Source organism: Neopelma chrysocephalum, unplaced genomic scaffold (assembly GCF_003984885.1).
Source record: "Neopelma chrysocephalum unplaced genomic scaffold, ASM398488v2 Primary Assembly neopelma1_147, whole genome shotgun sequence".
NCBI lineage: Eukaryota > Metazoa > Chordata > Aves > Passeriformes > Pipridae > Neopelma > Neopelma chrysocephalum.
The window spans coordinates 1,222,784-1,241,861 of NW_020897809.1; the positions used below are offsets into that span (position 1 = coordinate 1,222,784).

General features: G+C 46.2%; 1 protein-coding gene across 3 annotated transcripts in view; it reads right to left on the reverse strand.

Moving 5' to 3' along the window:
- Positions 1-247: 247 nt before the first annotated feature.
- LOC113976122 (high mobility group protein HMGI-C-like) overlaps positions 248-19,078 on the reverse strand; it is a 64,062-nt gene continuing 45,231 nt past the window's right edge. For 2 of the 3 annotated variants that reach the window (XM_027700966.1, XM_027700965.1), the window contains exons 2-6: positions 8,679-8,786; positions 8,020-8,106; positions 7,524-7,571; positions 6,049-6,139; positions 248-3,027 (exon numbers count right to left, since the gene is read on the reverse strand). In XM_027700966.1, coding sequence (XP_027556767.1) covers positions 2,942-3,027; positions 6,049-6,139; positions 7,524-7,571; positions 8,020-8,106; positions 8,679-8,786 — 420 coding nt within the window. In that variant the 3' untranslated portion in view covers positions 248-2,941. Of the gene's footprint in view, positions 3,028-6,048; positions 6,140-7,523; positions 7,572-8,019; positions 8,107-8,678; positions 8,787-17,203; positions 17,239-19,078 lie in introns of those variants that run through there. The other variant, XM_027700967.1, reaches the window with a different exon arrangement.

The following is a 19,078-nucleotide window of genomic DNA, read 5'->3' on the forward strand; positions in this document are numbered from 1 at the left end:
ATAGACAAGAGGATGGAATTAGGTACCCACATTTGGGCACAGGGGCCTTTCTGTTCTCCTCCATGTCTGATTCCTCATGCTCATTTCTTGTTTTCACATTGATCTGTGGGTGCTCCTGAATGACCAAATCTTGTTTTATAACCCCCTAAACTCCAGTTCTGATCAAGAGCCACTCACCTTGTCTGGTGATGTGCATGTGTGCTGAGGGTGTTGCACAAGGAGGAGGCAAAGCAGAAGTCCAAGGGGCTTGTGTTTCATACCTTTATTTCAAACAAACTTCAAGGCTAATTTTCAAGTTGCCAACGCTCTTTATGCCTTCACCAAAACCATTTATGAGAAACTTCCCAACTTTGCTAGATAACAAACCTCATTTATCTTCTGTGTTCTGACCAACTGTAATGACCTCTTAGTTTTGGCCAAGTGAGACTAAAACTGCCTGAGTTTAAAAACCACTTGAAATGCATTTGCTTAGAGGTAGGATTTGGCTACACAGAGAAGGTAACTAACAATATGAAAAATAAGAAGTGATTAACATTTCAAAAAAGACAATCCAAGTAATCCAGTGTGAGATCCTAGCTCTCTGAAGATGGCTGGAATTCTGCCCACCTTTCATAGGCATTTGCTTCTGTTCTAAGACTGCATAAACATGGCAGCTGAAGCTATGGATTGGGATTTCAACTACACACAGTAGCTCCTAACAGTGTGGAATTCTGCTTCTTCTCCTCAAGCACCTGCATTTTTATGGAGATGTGTTTTCTACTGTGGTTTTCCAACAAAATGTTAAGAGGTAGCAAAGACTAGATTTTTATCAAACATTTTAAGAAAAGTACTTTGTATGCATTCCCAGAGGAATACTGCTGACCTAAAGAAAATGGATTTACTATCTAGCCAAGGCAGTTTCCACCCCTATTCCATGCCACCAGCTGAGAATGGTCTGACTGATGGCACAGGAAAAGCTCGAGTCTCTCACAGATGTAATCCCCAATCCATTTAGGAGAAGCTCAAGTTCCAGTCTCACACTGTGACAGGTGTTGCTCTCAGGTAACAGTGATTAATTAAACAGGCAGTACAGCCTTGCAAGCAGAGTACTGAACCTGCCAATTCACCTGAAAATCACGTACAGAAGTTGGTACAATATTTTGGTCTGCCATTGGAGTGGCTTTTGAATGCAGACAGAAACAGCAGCTGAACTCGTGTGTCCACTGAAGAGCAGCAGCTCCCTCACCCGATTTCAGGGAAACACCAGTTGCATCTTTCTCGTGTAAACATCAACAGTTACAGATTTACATGTGTCATGTCCCACCTGGATTTATCCACACAGCAGGAGTCAAACTCTTCCCACGTCTGGCAGCAGAGCTTATCCCACAGCATAGGATTTAGGTCAGTCCCTGTGATCTAATCCAGTCAGTCCTTGATTTCTTTGCTATTTGGTAGCACAGGCACAAAAGTTATCCCTGATGCAGTTTTCTGCTGTGACCATCAAGCTCGCAGAATTAGGACCAGGACTCTGATCACTACTAAGCAGAATTAATGGGATCAGGACTCTCATCACTGCTGAACTGGATGGACTGGACAAAATGACTTAGAAAAAAAAAAAGGCACTTTTCCTCCCTCTTATCTCTTAATCAGCCCTTCCTCTTAATTCTGCATACATTTTCTTGTGTTAAATAAATACTTGCCAAGGGAACAGAACTCTGATGAAAGGATAATAAATGAGCTCAATATATACTGCCATTTCATGGGTGTCTGCTATGCACCACCATAAATTTAAAGCCAATTATGTTCTGTTTAAATATTTAACACTGTAAAGCTAGCCAATTTTACATCCTGTCAGATATAATTGAAATACCCACTTTGTCCCTTTAATAGGCAGGCAGAGAGACGGAAAATACCACCGGGATTTCACTGTTTGCAACTGGATACTGGAAATACCCTCAACTCCTAAGAATTTAACAAGTTCAGCTCTGACACCAAAAAGCACAAATCTGCAAACAGCGTGAGACTGAGAGCAGCCAGCACCAATCTCGAACTGCCTGGCTACTGCTGCCTCCCAAACCCAAACTATCACAAGGTTTTATTTGCATGGCTGACACTAGAGGACCCCCCACACGCACGCTATGGACTGAAGACACAGCTAATTTAAATTGAATCCTGAGGCTCTGCAAGGAAGTAACTTTTGTGTAACTGGTTCTTTACAGACACTCCTTTGAAGGGATGAAATCCAGTGGCTGTGACTAAGCTTGTGAGCACTGTGCACTCGGAGTTGCTATCAAATTTGAGGGGGGCACCGCCAGGCTGAAAGCAAGTTATAAGAGATGGCCCTGAGCTGATCATGTTGAGATACAAATTTCAGAATCAATCCCACAAGACATCGGGGTGTGAGTTTTGCCCTAAAGCATCCAAGTTACTGACCACTGGAGCAACAGCACTGGGAATGGCGTGAAGGTTTTTCTTTCTGATATAGCCAAGAAAGGACTCAAAGGCTGTCTTGGAGATGCAACCCCTATGGGTAACTGAGCAAAATGTAACTCTTGGCACTGCTCCATCAGTCTGCCAGAGGTGGGATGATATACAAGTTGAGCAATTAGCTGTGTAAATAGATTTCCCTTCCTGTATCTGCACTGCTGAGTCAACATCACCTTTCTGTTGAACTATTGCAGTCTGTGGCAGGGTAAGGCACCAGGTTATCCAAGTATTTTTTAAGAAACATCAATATCCTCACAAAAGGTACACTAAAAAAACGTGAAAGGCATCTCTCCAACAAGGCATTTGCTGTTTCTCCCCCTAAATCCCTGTTTGGGTGTTTGGGGTAAGCAAGCCAGCAGACAACAGGAGAGAGAGCTTGGCCAAAATTATCACAAAGGAAAAATCTGAAATACAACATTAAAAATCCTGTTTGCTTTCCAGTTCTCTGGCTTCAGTAAGACATGAACAGGTGGCACTACTGAGCTGTGGCAGGGATGGTACTCTGAGATCTCTTAAGACCAGCAGTTTTGCCGGGCCTGGAACCACGTTTTCGAGTGATGCCTAAAGGGAAAGATCATGGGAGAGAGAGGGTTAGAGCTCTGGGTCCAGGAGCCTTGCTGCCCAAGTGCCCCTTACAGAGCCAGTGCAAGGTTAAAAGGTGACAAGAATCCACTCCCAAACAACCAAAAGTCTTCAAAATGACATTCCCATTGCTCTTGTATCAGCTCCAGGCTAAATGGAGCTCCTGACACAAATGGCTTCCCTGGCAGCAGGGCTCAGCATGAGGCTGCTGAGAACCCAGAAGTGACAGTCTGCTTTCTGCTGTGCAAACTCATGATCAACCTCTGCTGAGAGCAGCTATGTATTTCCCTGGATCCTCATTGGACACAAAGTACCAGAAGTGCCCCACCCAACATCAAACACCAGGAAAGCAGAGGCACAGAAGGGCTGAAAACTGTCTGAGAACGGGGAATGTTTCTGGCTACACAGGCTTGCTGTGACTTGTGGGTAACCCTGGCTTTCAGGAGAGCTGAGGGGACCACTGGGGCAGCAGAGGGAACAGAGAGACTTAGAAGTTTGCAGCTGTTCCATCTCAAGTGCACGGAAAAGAACACAGGGAAGCAAAGACAGACAAAAAGGAGCAAGATCCCGAGGCTGCTTCTGGCTTTGTACTGGGTCTTGGAAATTCTGCCATAAAGCAAACTCTTTCCCTCTCACACTTATACTCAAGCACAGTTATTGGGAAAAACCACAGCTGCTTTTTTTTGGCTTATGAGGCTGTGAAATGAGGTTCATCAATCCTTTGGCAGTGGTACTCATGGAAAAGACAAATGCTTCTTGACTCAGACAAACAGAAAACATGACCACCACAGTTGTGATTGGCAGCATCTGCAGGCAGCAACACAACAGATCCTGATCCATTAACAAACTCCTGCCTGCTCCTGGATAACTTGGAGTCACCCATAACCAATGCCTTGGGAAAAACAGAGCTAGAACCCCAGCCAACAGCCATGGCAAAAAATACAGCTAGCTTTAAAACAGCTCTCTGCCCCATGGCAGGCCTGCAAATCTTGCATATTTCTAATTCAGCTCTTCTTATTTCTTGATTTTCCCCATACCAGTCTGACTGAAAGGCAGGCAGGCAGTGTTTATTTCAGTAATTCATCTCAATGCTGCAGACACAAAGCCCAGGGCAGATCTCCTTCCCACTCAGAGCTGTTCAGTGCACAGCCTGCAGGATGGGCAAGCCTGTGGATGCTCCCCCGCCCTCCCTAGTGCAGCACCTCAAAAACCCTCCCCTAGAAGGAAAAAGCAAACCAACAAACCCCTCAATGACCAAAGCTCTGGCTGTGGCAGAAGATCATTAAGTGAACACAGACTCCCACTAACAAGTCTCAGAGCTGCAGCCTCCTGCCCAAGTAGCACAAAAACTTGCAGGCATGTAACATCTTCGTTAAACCCAGACCCACAGAATGGGTTAATCCAGAAACTACCTCTCTGGAAGTTGCTACAGCTGCATTGTGCTTGCAAACAAGGATCTATAGCTTCCAGTATGTCAGAACAGCAAGCTTCCCCTTTCAGTCAGAAGTTTTAAGCCAGGATTACCACTCCATCTCAAGCTCCCGAGCAAGTAACAACCATTAAGAAGTTTTCCAGAGGATTGCCAGGTTTCATACTCCACATGCTCATTCCCACTGATTTTCTAGCTGTTTTTTTGTTTTCCTACAGAAGTGCACACCTTCCCCAACTGCAAGAGTCCCTTCTCCACCCCCAGCACTGAGCTCACCCAGGGCTCTGGGCTGCGCTATCATGTGCTGCACGGCTGTCTCCCACCGACCGCAGCATCCGCCCATCCTGGCACATCTGGTGCTACCTCAGTGCAGCAGGAGGGAAACAGATTCCTCCTGTCACTGCTCCTGGTCCCACTCGAACTGAAAGGAAGAAGAAAGTCCCCCCAGTGGCTGTGGTTTGGGGCGATGCTCAGAGGGGCCGGAGGTGAGCTCATCACCCGCCAGCCTGTGGCTCCACTGATGTCACCGCCCGGCTCCGTGGCAGGAAGTGATATGGGAGCAGGAGCCCCAGAGGAAACTGAATTGAGCAACTGAGGTTAACTCCCCTGGCATTCAATCATGTGGCATTTCCAGGGACTTTCTAAGAACCCGAGGTTGGGTTTGGCTGCCCGGTGTCCGTTCGCTCGCTTCGCACGCTCAGCGCTAACGGCAGTGGGACCACGTGGCACACCAAGGCAGCATCTGCCTCTCCTGGGCTGCTGCTCCCTTCCCCCTCCCACTCAACGGAGAACACTCAATGAATGGCTTCCTACAAGGCTCACTGAAGGTAGGACTCAGCCACACACAAGTTTTCTGGGAATCTACCTCAGAAACAGCCCTGAATGGTACAGGATGGATTTGGAGCTGTACTTCCCCAGGGCTGAGGTGAGGCTGGGGCCCTGGGTGGTGCATCTGTACATTCCTACAACAGGGATAACAGTTATCTGGGATCTCAGAGAAGCTTAGATAACTTAAACTGGCCAGTGCCATCGTTCTCTGTGCTGCTGATGCACCTCTGCTAGTGCCAGCACTGCCAGAGAGCACTGCCAGAGAGCACTGCCAGAGAGCACAAGCCAGGAAGGAGAGAGCAGGACCATCATGGAGAAATGCTGGAGTTAATCTAGAATGCTATCATGTCCCAAACACCAAGGGATCATCTACTCTCTTTTTCCCAAGTAAGGCAAGACATTCATGACAGACTATTTTCACTTTGCACATAACACAACCAGACAACCTCACTGAGCCACACCTTTAACAGTGGCCAGAACCTCAGATATGTGACTTCTTGGAAAGAAACATATAGATTCTCCTCCCATTTCTCTTTTCTGCCTCCACTTCTGCTGAAGTAGTCAGAACTGAATTAGACGGAAGGAATGTGCTACCCCTCCTGTTGTAATGTGCCTGGAAGCCTTCCAAATCCTCCTGTTTGCAGGATTTACCAGAATGACTGCAGCCAGTGCCAGAGCTCTGGGGGTACGTGCATGGTTTGCACAGTGTAGTCTCATGTAATTATGATTATCTAATTTCAAACCTTGGGTGGCTGGTGCAGAGTTCAAATTCGAGTCACCGCCTCCCTGAAGATCTCCTTCCTGAGACTCTCCTTCTTTGACCACTGCTTGAGGCTACAAAGAAAAAACACCCAAAATAAACAAACTCCCCACATAAAGTTAGGTAGAGAGAGAGAAAATTGCAAATACACAATACAATGAGCAAAAGCCTTTGATCAGTGTTATTTAAATAAGACTGTGCAGCCCTGACAGCACATCCATTTGCCAATTTCTACATTCAAACATAGGCAAGAGCACATGTAGTGTCCACACACATTCACAAGTGTCTCTGAATCCCTGTCAGAATCCATAATAAACCACCATATTACCAGCCTTGGCCCAACACTTGGAAAAAATCTGCCCATTATGCAACTGTGGAGAAATTTTTTCATCCTCGAGAATACTTTCATTGTTTCGGGATATTTCCCTGTCCTGACCAACATTTTTTCTACCAATGATTAAAAACCAAATGGTCGTTCTTTTTCTTCTGCTTTGGTTTTGTCTCGCCCCAAAAAACTCTTCAGCTGTTTAATTTTGAACTGAAACATCAGAATGCTTCACTAACCAAAGTTAGAATGATTTGCTTTGAAACTAAAAATTTTAGATCGTCCTGCTTGTCGTTGAGATTTGCCAGTCCACGAATGACACCAGCAGAACTCCCTGGGTAAGGTTCTGGTCTCTGTCACAGCCATTTCTGCCTCTGATGTTTTTCCACAGAGCTTGAGGATTCTGACTTGGAAAGCTTGTTGATTTAAGTGCTGGTAACACACCAGATTTCCTTACTCAGTGTATTTAAATAAGATAACAAAATTGGGCTTAGGTTTGGGTTTGAGTCTAGCCATTTCTGTGATACACACAAATAATGGTTTGTGGCTGTTGTGGGGTTTTTAATCACTCCTAATGACAGATAACAGATAACAGGACTCAATGTCCTTATTGATGAGAAGCTTTCATCTTGTTTTCACACCTGAAATGTTTTATTTTCAGCTACTGATTCTTACTAATCCTTTGTTTGCTGCATAAAAGAGCCTCCTGCTGGCAGGACTCAAAGTTTCCATATTCATCAAATTTCTCTTTTAGTTTAATTTTAAGTTTCTTCTTTTGAGACAAACTGACTTGCTAAGCAAACACTTCAGTCTTCCACGACTCCTGGGAAGACAATCCCTCAATCTGAGAAAGGATGGAATCTCTGGTCTAACATTCCAAGCCTGGGAAAGTACTATGGAAGTCTAGTATGTCTTGAATTAAGCAGAGCAGCTCTCCTGGGCTTTTAGAATTCTTCGGGAGCTGAATCTTAAAGGAGGTCACGAAGGCAGTCAGGGCTTCCCTAAAGATTTCCAGGCCACCAAGGCTGACAGAATGTCGTGGCAGAGAGAGAGCCTGAGAAGAGCAAACACAACTGGAAGTTCCCCAGAATCTGTGACTGGAGAAGGGGAAAAGGACTGAACACCAAACTCACCCATTTGCGGGGCCTCCCTCTTCGCCTTTTTCCAGCAGGAGGTTCTGCCTTTATTGAAAACAAAGGGGGAAAAATATTTTCAGTTCTTATATTTGCTGGGCACTGTGACTAATGTGCTGAGCTTGGCCAAGGTGACCTTTATTATGAAGGTCTTGTCTCACAAGTAGCAGAAAAAGCAAAAGCTGAGGACAGTTGAGGAGGAAACGCCTGCCAGACTACGCTGGTTGTGATTATTTGGCAGTGGTGGAGGAGAAATGCTGGAAGGAAGCTGCTGAACAGGCAGTGGCAACACAGGAGGGCTGGGAGGTGAGTTAGGACTAAAACCACAATAACTGGTCTGTCCAACGGTGGCAAGTAAAGCTCAGCTGAATTAGGGGCAACTTTCACTATATATTTAAGCAAAGAGAAACCTCCCTGCTTGTCCCTCTAGCAATGCTTCCAGAGGGACAGCCAGCTTCTCTCTCCCCACAAAAGAACATAAGCCATTTACTCTTACAGTTTCCTCAGTTACAGTAGTCTTTTTCTTGCTTCCTTTTGGCCTTCCTCGTGGTTTTGTCTCTGATGGCCGTTCCACAGTGTCCTCCTGGGATAAAAGGAGAAAACCATTTAAGCAGGATGATCCCTGGAACAACTTACAGCTTCTCATTCTGATGTGTCTTGGACCCCAATAATAGCACACAGATCACTAAACAGCTGGTTATCTCTGCTTTTCCAGCTGTGAGGTGCATTAGAAGATGGCCAGCAATACTCCTACCCCTTTGTCTTTTGGGCTGGGGAAATGAGCAAGTTCCAAGAACCCTGGCCAAGGTTCCTGGAATGAGGCCTCCTCTGTTCTGTCTTATTAGTGGTGTGGAAACAGAGGGTGACCTAAAAGTGTCCAGAACAGCACAGAGCCTAGTCTCAGAACAGAGAGCTGGTCAGCTCCCCTCACAAGGTCCCTGGCCTGAACTGTCCCAGCCTGCCACGCCTGGGCAGTGACTGAGAGTCTCCAGGGTGCACATCCTGCCGCTGTCCTGGGCAGCAATAACATTTACCACAGAACACTTTGCTTCCCTTGTTCTTTGTCAGCGAGCTGCTTCCCAGGGCTGCCTGCAAATCCCACCAGGCTAATGCCAGAGCATCCTCAGGCAGCCTCTTCCGATGATGTGCCCTCACCTGTGGCTGCTTCCTTGGTCTTCCTCTCTTTTTCTTCTGGCCCTCGGTCGGTGCAGATAAGACAGGGTTTTCTGGCCTCTCGTTGCTCATGTTAGCACTTCTCACAGTCTGCAGATTAAAATCCAACAGGTTTCTTTCCCAGTCCATAGAAAAATAAAATAGTGTCCTTTTTTCCCTACCTTGTTACAGATTCTCCTCTACCTGCAAGGCTGAAGCGGTGAGAGAGAACCAGGCATGACAGCTTGCTACTGTTTTTATCAGCTGGAAGAGTCTGGGACCCAGCAGACTGTTAGAAGCATAACTGTGCTTTATAAACATTCTAGAACCATTCTCTCACCTGGCATATTCCTCAGTTTTCTGAGGCTTTTGGCCACAGAAGCTGATTGCTCCAGGCACAGAACATGCTGCTACCTGCATCTACCTTTCCCCTCCTTGGCCAGCTTCATCTGAACCAACAAAATCAGTGTCTATAGCTCTCTGAACTCCACTCTTTGGGAGGCTTCTTCTGCCTGAAGAGGAAGGAGGTGGGAGATGAAGTGGTGGTGGCGAGTTCTAAACGCACCATTAAAGGGCAAAGCTTCATTCGGAGCTCCCATATCATCAGATAGCAAAGCTAAGCCTGAGACCAAAGTCCACAGCAAAGAGAGCCTTACATGAGGATGCTTGAGAGAACACATATCAGGGTACAAACTCTAAGAAGTCAGGCTCTGGAGCTGCCACTCAACAGTTTGTTCCTAATCACTGACTGAACAGGTGCTGTCTGGAGAGATGCCTGGCCCCATTCAGAGCACTCAGCCTCTGGTCCTACATGAGGCTCAGTGTTTCCTACATAACACAAGTCCCCGAGATTTGGATTTTGCCTGGGTCCTGAGCACTAGCTTATCTGCTGAATGTTTGTATCAGCAGGATTGTCAGTCAGCCTCTTCCCTGTCCCCAAGCTCCAATGTCTGCTGTGGTTGGAATGAGCCCTGATCCAACCTGCATACTCTCAGAAATAACCAAGATCATGAGCTGTTGAGGGTACACAGGAAACCAGTGACTTTCCTTGCTTCTGCTTGAGATTTCTCCTCTGGCATGTCTGCCAGAGAAGGTACCAGTCTATGAGCCTTGACACTCTCACATCCTGAGTCAGGAAAAAGGATGTGACCTTGACCAGAACCTCAGCAGACACCTGAATTCCAGGCACACTAAGAGAGGTGGGGGTTATTGATCCTGCTTGGGTGTGAATCAAAGCCTACACAAGGCTCTGAGTTCAACTCCCAGTTTGCTGATCTGCTTGGAAAAGGCATTTGCAGCACCCCCAGATCTTGGCTCTCCTTTCTTTCTTGCACAGGAGGGAGGACTCAAGAAGATGAGAGGGGATGAGGAGGTTTGACAAAGGTAGCTGAGTCCTCATTCATCACTATTTCTTACCACAAAATAAATAGCTAAGAATAATACAGTGGAGAAAGCAGCTCCATTTAATGCTTAGGAAAGCAGGAGCATATAAATGAACCCTGCACTTCCACCTTCCCTGCAAAGCCATCGCCTTCCCCTTCTCACCTAGACACTGCAGGCATAACCTGCCTTGCCTATAGAAGCTCTTCTACTTCCACCTGAAGAATGTTTTTTTTGCAGCACTTTGCTTTACCTGTTTTATTTCTCCTTTTCCACCTGCTAAGTGAAAGGTACCAACAGCAAAGCTCAAAGAGTTCTTTGTCCCATGGGCCTTGAGTGCTGCTGTGCCCCCAGGTCCCTCTGGAAGCTCCACCTGGGGCAGTAAAGGCAGTCCTGCAAGCAAGGGCACAGCTGCACCACGTACAAGTGTGACTTTTTTCTTCAAAATACTGCTGGAGGGCAGCAGCCGGGTTCAGTTCCAGTTCATGCATGAGCAGCCCTGCCTAGTGAACTCCCTGGATGCCCCTTTGTGCCCACTGCTGGGCCCCAGCTCACAGGTGCTGTGCACACTTGGCTTTTCTATCAAACCCTCTGATCAGAGGGCGATGGAAAGACTACAGCGCAGGTCTCCGAGTTCAGGCTGCATCTGGAGGGGAGACAGTTAGGGAAAAAAAGTTTCTTTGTACTTGCAAGCCACTCACAGTTGCCACCACATCCCTGAGAGATAAGCATGAAACACTTGCAGTCTCTTTTAGAGAAGAGCTGTGCTTTTACAGACTGTAACCAGAGCTTTGTAGTTTGATCAGATGTTCAAGTTCCAAAGATGAGAGAGCCTTAACTGAAGATGACAACAAATGCACTGCCCTCTGGCCAGCCACTGTTCCCTGTGCCTGCCTTTACTGGTCAGAACTGGGGCTCAGACAGGCTGGTGCTGGCATTTGGGGCCAGCTGAGGCAGGAGAGAGTCACTGAGGTGCACAGCCTCTGGACTGCCCCAGAGAAGCCTTAGTCCCTCTTCCCAGAGGCAGTTCTAAGCCAGCCCCAGCTCATGCTTCACACATCTGGTGCTGGATCAGCCCAGAGTGCTGCAAAGGTGGCTTGAAGCCTCTGGAGCCTGAGCCTTCCCTCAGCCACCCATGGAAAAGGAACAGACATGGCCATAAGAACAGACAAGAGTGCAAGTGCTGTCCAAGCCAGGTCCCTGGGAAGAGATGACAGCTGCTTATCTGGGGCAGGCTGTGCTCACAGGAGGGTGGAGTTAAGTATTTGCATTCTGGTTTTCAGTCTCAGATTGCACTTTTTGCTTGGTCACTACAGGCTGGACATGCAGAATCCGACAATGTCACTGACAGAGGCTGCAAGAAAACTCCCAACTTTCACTCCCTATTCCAACACAATGTTCACAGTCACAACAGACACTGAAGCCACTGCTCTTATTGACACAACCTCTCTCACAAGTTCACTGTAACTGAAACCTGCATTGAATCCAAATTTTGCATGTCAGTATTGGAGTGGGAGCAACCACGATGTACAGAATTCATTTTTCCCCTGATGCAAAGAAAGTCAGTTCTTGCCCAATGACTGTTTGCTAAGCCTTGCTGGGCTGATACACTCTACAATGTCTGTCATGTATCTGGCAAGCTTTCTGCAGGCAGGGCTGCAGACAAATGCAGAGATTGCCAGAAGATAGCAGTGTCTTTGTACATCTCTTCCACCTTCTCATCACCCACTTCTTGAAGCCTCATGTGAAAAGAAAAACACACAAGCAAAGTTACACCAGCACCAGCCCTTAGGGCCTTTGTAAGCTTCACATGACTCAATGCAAGATGCAGGCAAAGCAAAAGCACCCACTGCAATTCGACTTCAAATTTCTCAACAACAGCTTTCCATATACATATAAAACCCCAAACCCATGATGACTCCCACTGTGTACCAAAACCCACATATACCTTCCAGGGTCACTGCACTCCCCGATGGGATTGGAGCCAACAGGGCTGAATCTCAGGCCTACAGACTGTCCACAAGGGCACAAGATCTAAAAAGCCTATCTATTTGCAGGCCTTAAATCACCATTATGTCAGCCATAGACACAGCTTTGCAAATGGGGCAGGTGTGGGATTGCATGTTTCCAGCAGTATTGAGGCCTCTGTGTTGCAAAGACATCACCTAAGATAAAGCACCTCATGTCCCAGATGCATTCCCAGGTACCTGGCAGAGGACAGGGGATCCTCGCAGTCACAAGGCTTCACATCTGGATTGAGGTGCTCAGTTGTACAGAGCCAGTTTTTCTACCATAACAAATTCTCAGGAAAGCAAGGCTTCTCCTGGGGGCTATGGAATTGCAGCCTAATACAGAGTATTGAACAATGTTCTCTAGGGACTTTTCCCTTCCCGCGGGTTACAGAGGAAGCCTTGGGGATGAGCCTGCTGACTCGGGCAGGTATATTAAATGGCAGAACCCCTCCCCGTTTGTTTCCTCAGGGAGGCTAAATTTTAGGCTATGTCCTCAGGAGAAACACAGTGTGGATGCTTGAGACATCCTACTAAAACCCCCAAATCATGTGCACAATTCACAGCAACACTGCCAGAAAACAACTCTCTGGCTGCAGTGCTCACGTACAAAATAAAGGCTCACAAAGCCTTTTTCAAAGGATAATAGGAGTGTGATTATAGGAGACCCTTCATTACAGCCTTAACGCTGTCGCTGTCTCTATAATAACAGGCAAAGCTATCTACCAAGCACAACTCCCACTTACAGCACAGCACCACTGTGCTGCTGTCACGTGAGACAAAGCAAACCCAGGGTAACTTTACTGACATGAACATGGTCACTCTTCACTCCCTCTGGTAAAAGAGGGAGGGAAAAACCTGGCTCAAGCCCTGCATCAAGCAGAGGAGGATAAAAGACTCTGTTTGTCAAGACATCTAAAGAGGAGGACTAAGGAAGCCAGGCAGAGAGAAACTCCTCATTCCAATAACTGCAGCAATAACGAGCTGCACTCGCATTATGAGAAATTACTTTCACCTTCCGAGAAATCAAATGCTCAGATCTTGCCACAGATCAAGAAATAACACAGCTTGTAGCAGTTCCCCATGGACTGTTCCACCAGAAAAGCAGGATAGCCAGGACCTGGAACAGCTCCCTTGGGAAAGAGCAGAGGCAGTAACACTCTGGCAGATGTGCCTCTTCTGCCAGATTTTTCTGCAAAATGAGGAACTTATGGGCTACTAAATCAAGCTTGTGGCAACAGCAGGTTAACTGCCATAGTCTCATAAATCACTTCTCAAAACCAGAACTAACATCTCTAGGTGATTTCCCTGACTACTCTGAGTGGCTAAATCTAAGGCTTCTTTGATCTCATGCTTAAAAGTCTTAGTTCATTGCCTGTTGGTTTTTTTTTCTTAATGAGAAATTTATTGTCACTTGTTTTGCATCACACCAGAGCCCTTCAGCAGCAATGTTCCTCTCTCCTCCATTTTTCAACCCACTCTACCAGATAAACACATCAAGCTGATCACCCTCACTCTGCCCGGGTGAACAAGCCAGTCTGTTTCTTGGATGTGATCATATCTCCTGATCATTTTGATTGTTATTTACACTCTTTTCAGTGTGAACTCAACACTTCCAAGGATCCTGACTCTCAAAACTCTTCAGTGAGGACAGTTTGACTACCTTAACCTCTTGCATACCTGAGAAACATGGGCTAAGCAACAGTTCAGCGGGCAAAATTCAGTTCTTGTGGAACATTAATAGCATCAGCCTCCGAAGTGATTCAACCAGTAAGCTATTCCAGCACCTCCAACGTATCCTGACTGATAAAATACCCAGGCCAGAAGACAGAAACTAAGCTTATAGAGCACAAAAATACAGGGATCCTATGGGTTTCAACTCAGTGCGAGGGACCCGCTCAAAGTCTGAACAGGAACTTCTGTAGCTCTACCAACAGTTACATTTCCAACTTGGTTTTAGGCCTCTCTGTGCAGCCCCAATGAAGGTGCCCTCAAGTGTTTCAGTTCTCCATGCACAAAATGGTGGGTAGCTCCCTGACTGCTGAGCTGTGCTGGGGATGGGGCTGAAGGGACAGAACCTGAGGGAGGCAGGCAGAGGCCATCCCGTCTGGGCCTTTTCTGAGAGACTGCAAGGCAGGCAAGTGCTGATGGCTGGGACAGGAGCTTATGGACTAAAGACCTCTCGACTAAGAAACAGTGCCAGAAGATTTTCTTAACATTAGAGATATTCACAGCTACATGGGAGAAGGGTTGTTGATCTCTGAGTTTCAAGCAACGCTGTGGCCATGAACAGTCTCTGTTTCCTATTTCCCACCTCCTGACTGCCCAGTGTCAGCACAACATCAAGGCACTGCAAGAGCTCTCTTGAACAAACCTTGCTTGATGCAGTGCCTGCCAACTTATTCCCCTCTGTCCAGATACCTCAGCCAGTTACTGCTCTGAGAGGCAACCCTGCCCATCCTAATCCATACAACAAACTAGTTATAGGAATACCACCATGGCTCTGCTGTAGCTAGCCTAAAATCCCATTTTTTCCTCAGAAAGGTGGGGCTTTGCACTTGCCTGTAGAATGAGTCAGGCCACATATGCAGTGCCAGCTGCACTGAGGTCCTGTTCACGTCTGCATATGCAGGACTTTCCCTGAAGGTTGCCACAGATTTCAAGGGCTCAACCTCAATTCTACCTCAGTGTCATCAGCTTCCAAGCCCTGCCAAAGCCCCAGGCTTCTTACAGTCAGAGTCAGCAAAGCAAGGAGGCAGTTAACCATCCCAGGAAGTCATGGAAAAGCACTGCTGGATACCAAGACCAGCGAGGAAGAGAGATCTGGAATCTGTTCCTAACTCTGGACTTGGCCAAGTCATACAATCTTCCTAACTTCATGTTTTCTGTCTAGGAGGTTATGGAATAAAACTGAAGTATGAACACTTTCCTCAGCCTGGGGTGGAGGGACTGAGTAAGTCATCCCTGTTTGTAGAGTGACCCTAAGAACCCCCAGCAGCAGAGAACAGAGCAAGGCATTATCAGAGGAAGGCACCAGCAGCCTCTCCCGTGTCTCGTGCTCGGGAGCACAAAGGAGAGGCCATCACAACTGAAGAAATACAGCTCAGGATCAGCCACATCCTGCTGAGCAGCAAAACACACCCTCAACCTCTTTCCCCAGGAAGCTGAAGGCTTGTGGGACTAGTCTGGCCCAAAGCTGAAAGCTGGAGTTCCCTGCCCTGGGAATCTGGCACAGAGCAGCACTGGAGTGGGAGCTGGGGCTCCCCAGAGCTTCTCGGAACCTCTCCCACTCCCAAACCACAATGGGCAGGGGACGGGGGCCCAGCTCACTGTCTCTATCCAAGGAAACTCATGTACCAAACTCAGGACCTCAAGCCTTGAGGCCACTGCCTGAGGTCTGAGACACTTCTCATTCATTCTCAGGACACTTCCAGCACTTATCACAAAAGTATCAAGCCGTGTCAGTGCGACTTAATGCCTCTGTGCAGATTGTAGACTCCCTAGCATTATGAGCCTGTTAAAATTCTCCCTTAGGGAATCTGCCCTAACATTCAAATGTTTATTCTAAAGGACTCTTTCCTATCTTAAAAGTCTGTCTAGACACTTCCACCAAAAAGCAAGCACCCCAAGCACTGCAGAGATACATCGATGGGAAAAAACCCAACAGGATTTACAGGGAAATCAAGGGAAAAAGGAGAAATCTGTGCTTACTAAAGATTAAAAATCACAGTTCTCATTTCAGATAGCATCAAGCCTTGTTCCTCTGCAGAATGACTATTTTGTTCAGCCCAACTACTGACATCTGCAAAGCACTGTCCACTTGTGCAAGCCCAGGAAATGGCCCTCTGCACTTCCTGGTGAGGACTGGCGTCGTGGCACCTGGCACGGGGACATATGAGGCAGCGAGTCCTGCACCTTAACCTACTTCCAAACAGCCTTTCTCAATTGCCAAGCTGCAATGTATTAATCCCCGTGCCTTAACCTCCAGCACCCTGCGGATGGGCTCTGCACACGCATTTCAAATGCTACGGTAAGAAAGGAACACGATTTACCTGTGGAGCAGTTGGGCAGCGCTGCTTGACCTGAGCTCCGCAGAAGTAGCAGTGAAGGCAGGAGAGACAGACAGAGGTGTCCAGCAGCTGACAGCCCTCCTGCCCTGGCAGAGGCAGCTAACCCAGGCCTCTGCACACATTCATTTCAGGAGCCCTCCAGCGCCGTTTGCTGTGCTCCCGGTTCGCGATATGGAAACAGCGAGCGCTGCCAGCGCTCTCCTTCTGACGGCAGCCCCGAGCACTGACAGCAACTGAAACCAGCTCACCCCAACCCGCCTGGATCCCACACCAAATGCAACGGCCAGAAACCAGAAAAATCCCCAACCACACCACTTGCACCAGCCAGCTCGTACCACTGCCCCGCTTACAGAAAACAAGGCCCGTTTCCAAATGCGAAATGAATTATCTGAATAAAGGGGGCAGACCATTAAGTAAAGACTTCCCTCTTTACAAGTGCTAGAAAGAATCACGCTGACCTTGTTTTATGAAAGAAACCAAACCAAAACAAGAATCCCAAATGGGTAGCCCCAGGAAGGCTTGTGATGACAAAGGGGTTATTAATCTGAGAGCAAAATGCACTCAGGGCACTTACTATAAGCCACAAATAAAAATGGGAAGCTGACTTCAGTTGAGCACAAACGCATTTAGAAAGGAGATGTCGCGTAGCTCTATGTTAGGGATTCTGTATTAATTACGTGAACAACCATTAGAGCCCACAAAAGTCCCTAGAAGTATTTTTACGAAGGAGAATGAAGACTTTTCATATGACTGCCTTGGTGTATTTAAGACATGTATATTGGGATTTTTTGGCACATCACCATTAGCAAAACCAGAGACTTCAAATATCTCAATCTGTACCTATATAAAAGCCATTACATTATCTTAAAGACAATGTCTGAGACTCTTCTTTATTTCAAGTAGTAAATTGCTTACAGTGACAGCACCACTGCATAAACTGAAGACTAATTTTTTTTTCTCAGTCATCCATATAAAAGATTTATATCACTTGAGTTCCTCAGTAACTTCTCTAAATGTCAGTGCAACACCTAAATCATTTACTGCAGTCTGAAAAAATATCAATCCTGACCTTATTCATAGTGGGATGATGATCTCCTGGGGAAACATGGATGTGGGGGCTCTGGAAGTGTGTCCAGTTCTCGGGGCTGCCTCTGTGACCTCAGGAACCTCACCTTCTCTTTTCACCCTGTTTCCCACATGTGAAGTGGGGATAACACACAAAACAAGTAACATCTTGCTTATTTAGACAATATTTTCTTTGGGAAGATATACATTTCCCACCATGTAATTACACAGGTCTTAGGCAAAGTGGCTCAAGATTTTATTTGGAGTTCCTAACAACTAATAAAACAAAATCAACATGAAATATTAAGAGAAGCCTTTGATCACCCCTGCAACAATGTCTAATCCAAAAATTATTAAATAGCATATGAAATTAGGTACCTGAAAATTATTATCTGTTAATCTAAGTGCTTAAATATATCTAGGTTATTTATCAAAAATCCTCCAGCAGCATATCATATGGAAATACATTTTTTTCATTTTTTAACGAAAATACTTTATTTTCCTTTTAAATATCACTAGAGACAAAGCTGTCCACATGCTGTACAAACACAGTGTAATCATAATGACTGAGTCAGAACTTGAATTGTTATACTTTGTATGAAATGAAGAAATCTGCATTTCATGAAAACGCTTCCTAGCAGGGAAGTACTAAACTTGATTCTGCAACACTAAACCAGAGATGGTTGACAGTTCATAAGTGCTAAAGAACATTACTGTTATTCTAGAAATTAAAGTTCTAGTTAGGGAATGTCAAATATAAAATTGGAACATGGAGTCCTATTTAATCTTTATTGGACACATATTTGAGAATAGTGTCTTTAATTTAATATCCACACTTCATAATTTCATTAGTATTTAAGGCCAAGAGGAATGATTTGATCATTCTGTATATAAATGACTGCCACTTCATCATTATCCTTGGACTGAGTCCAAAACTCTCATACTTGACAGAACCATCAGTCCCAGAAAATCTGTTCTTGATTAGAAGACAGAACCATAGAGTCATTAAGGTTGGAAAATACTCCAAGATCAAGTCCAACCTTTGACCAAACATCATGTCAACTAAAGCAGAGCACTGAGTGCCATGTCCAGTTGTTTTCTGAACACCTCCAGGGATGGTGACTCCATCACCTCCCTGGGCAGCCCCTGCCAATGCTTGATCACCCTTTCAGTGATGAAATTTTTTCTGATGTCCAACCTAAATCTCCCCTGGCACAGCTTGAGGCTGTTTCCTCTTGTCTTGTCACTTGTCCCCTGAGAGAAGCGGCCAACCCCTACCTGGCTGCACCCTCTATTCAGATAGTTGGAAGGAATGAGAAGGTCTCATGAGATGGAGAATGTGCCATACCCCTGGACATGTTTTCCAGTGAATAATCCCTTTAAAAAGGGTGCCTCATTTACAGTTTGATTCATGTGCTATCAGACTGCAGGTGCTGGTTCTTGTCATCCTTTTCTCAGAAAAGCACCTCTTCCCACCTCCCCTCCTCAGCGGTACTTCTACACTGTTATCACAAGTCCACTCACACTATTCTTCTAAAAGCTTAAACAGACTGAACTCCTTTAGCCTCACACTGTAAAGCCTTAAAAGAAAAAATTAAAAAATTGTTTTTGTTCTACTCTCCTCATCTCCAAATATTAGCATCTTTTAAGAAGAAGGTGACCAAAGCAATTTGCCCACTTCAGGAGGGGCCTTTACTCTCATTAAACCACTCCCAGGATCACAGGAGCCCTCTGAGAACACAAAATGATTTTTTCATTTCACAAGCTGTCCCTTCCATCCAGTGAGCACTGCTGGTTCTTTTCACCCTTGGCCCAGCTCTCCCTTGCTCTGTGCAGCCCTGTTTCTGCCCCAGAGCACCTCGGAGAAGCTGCTGTGGGG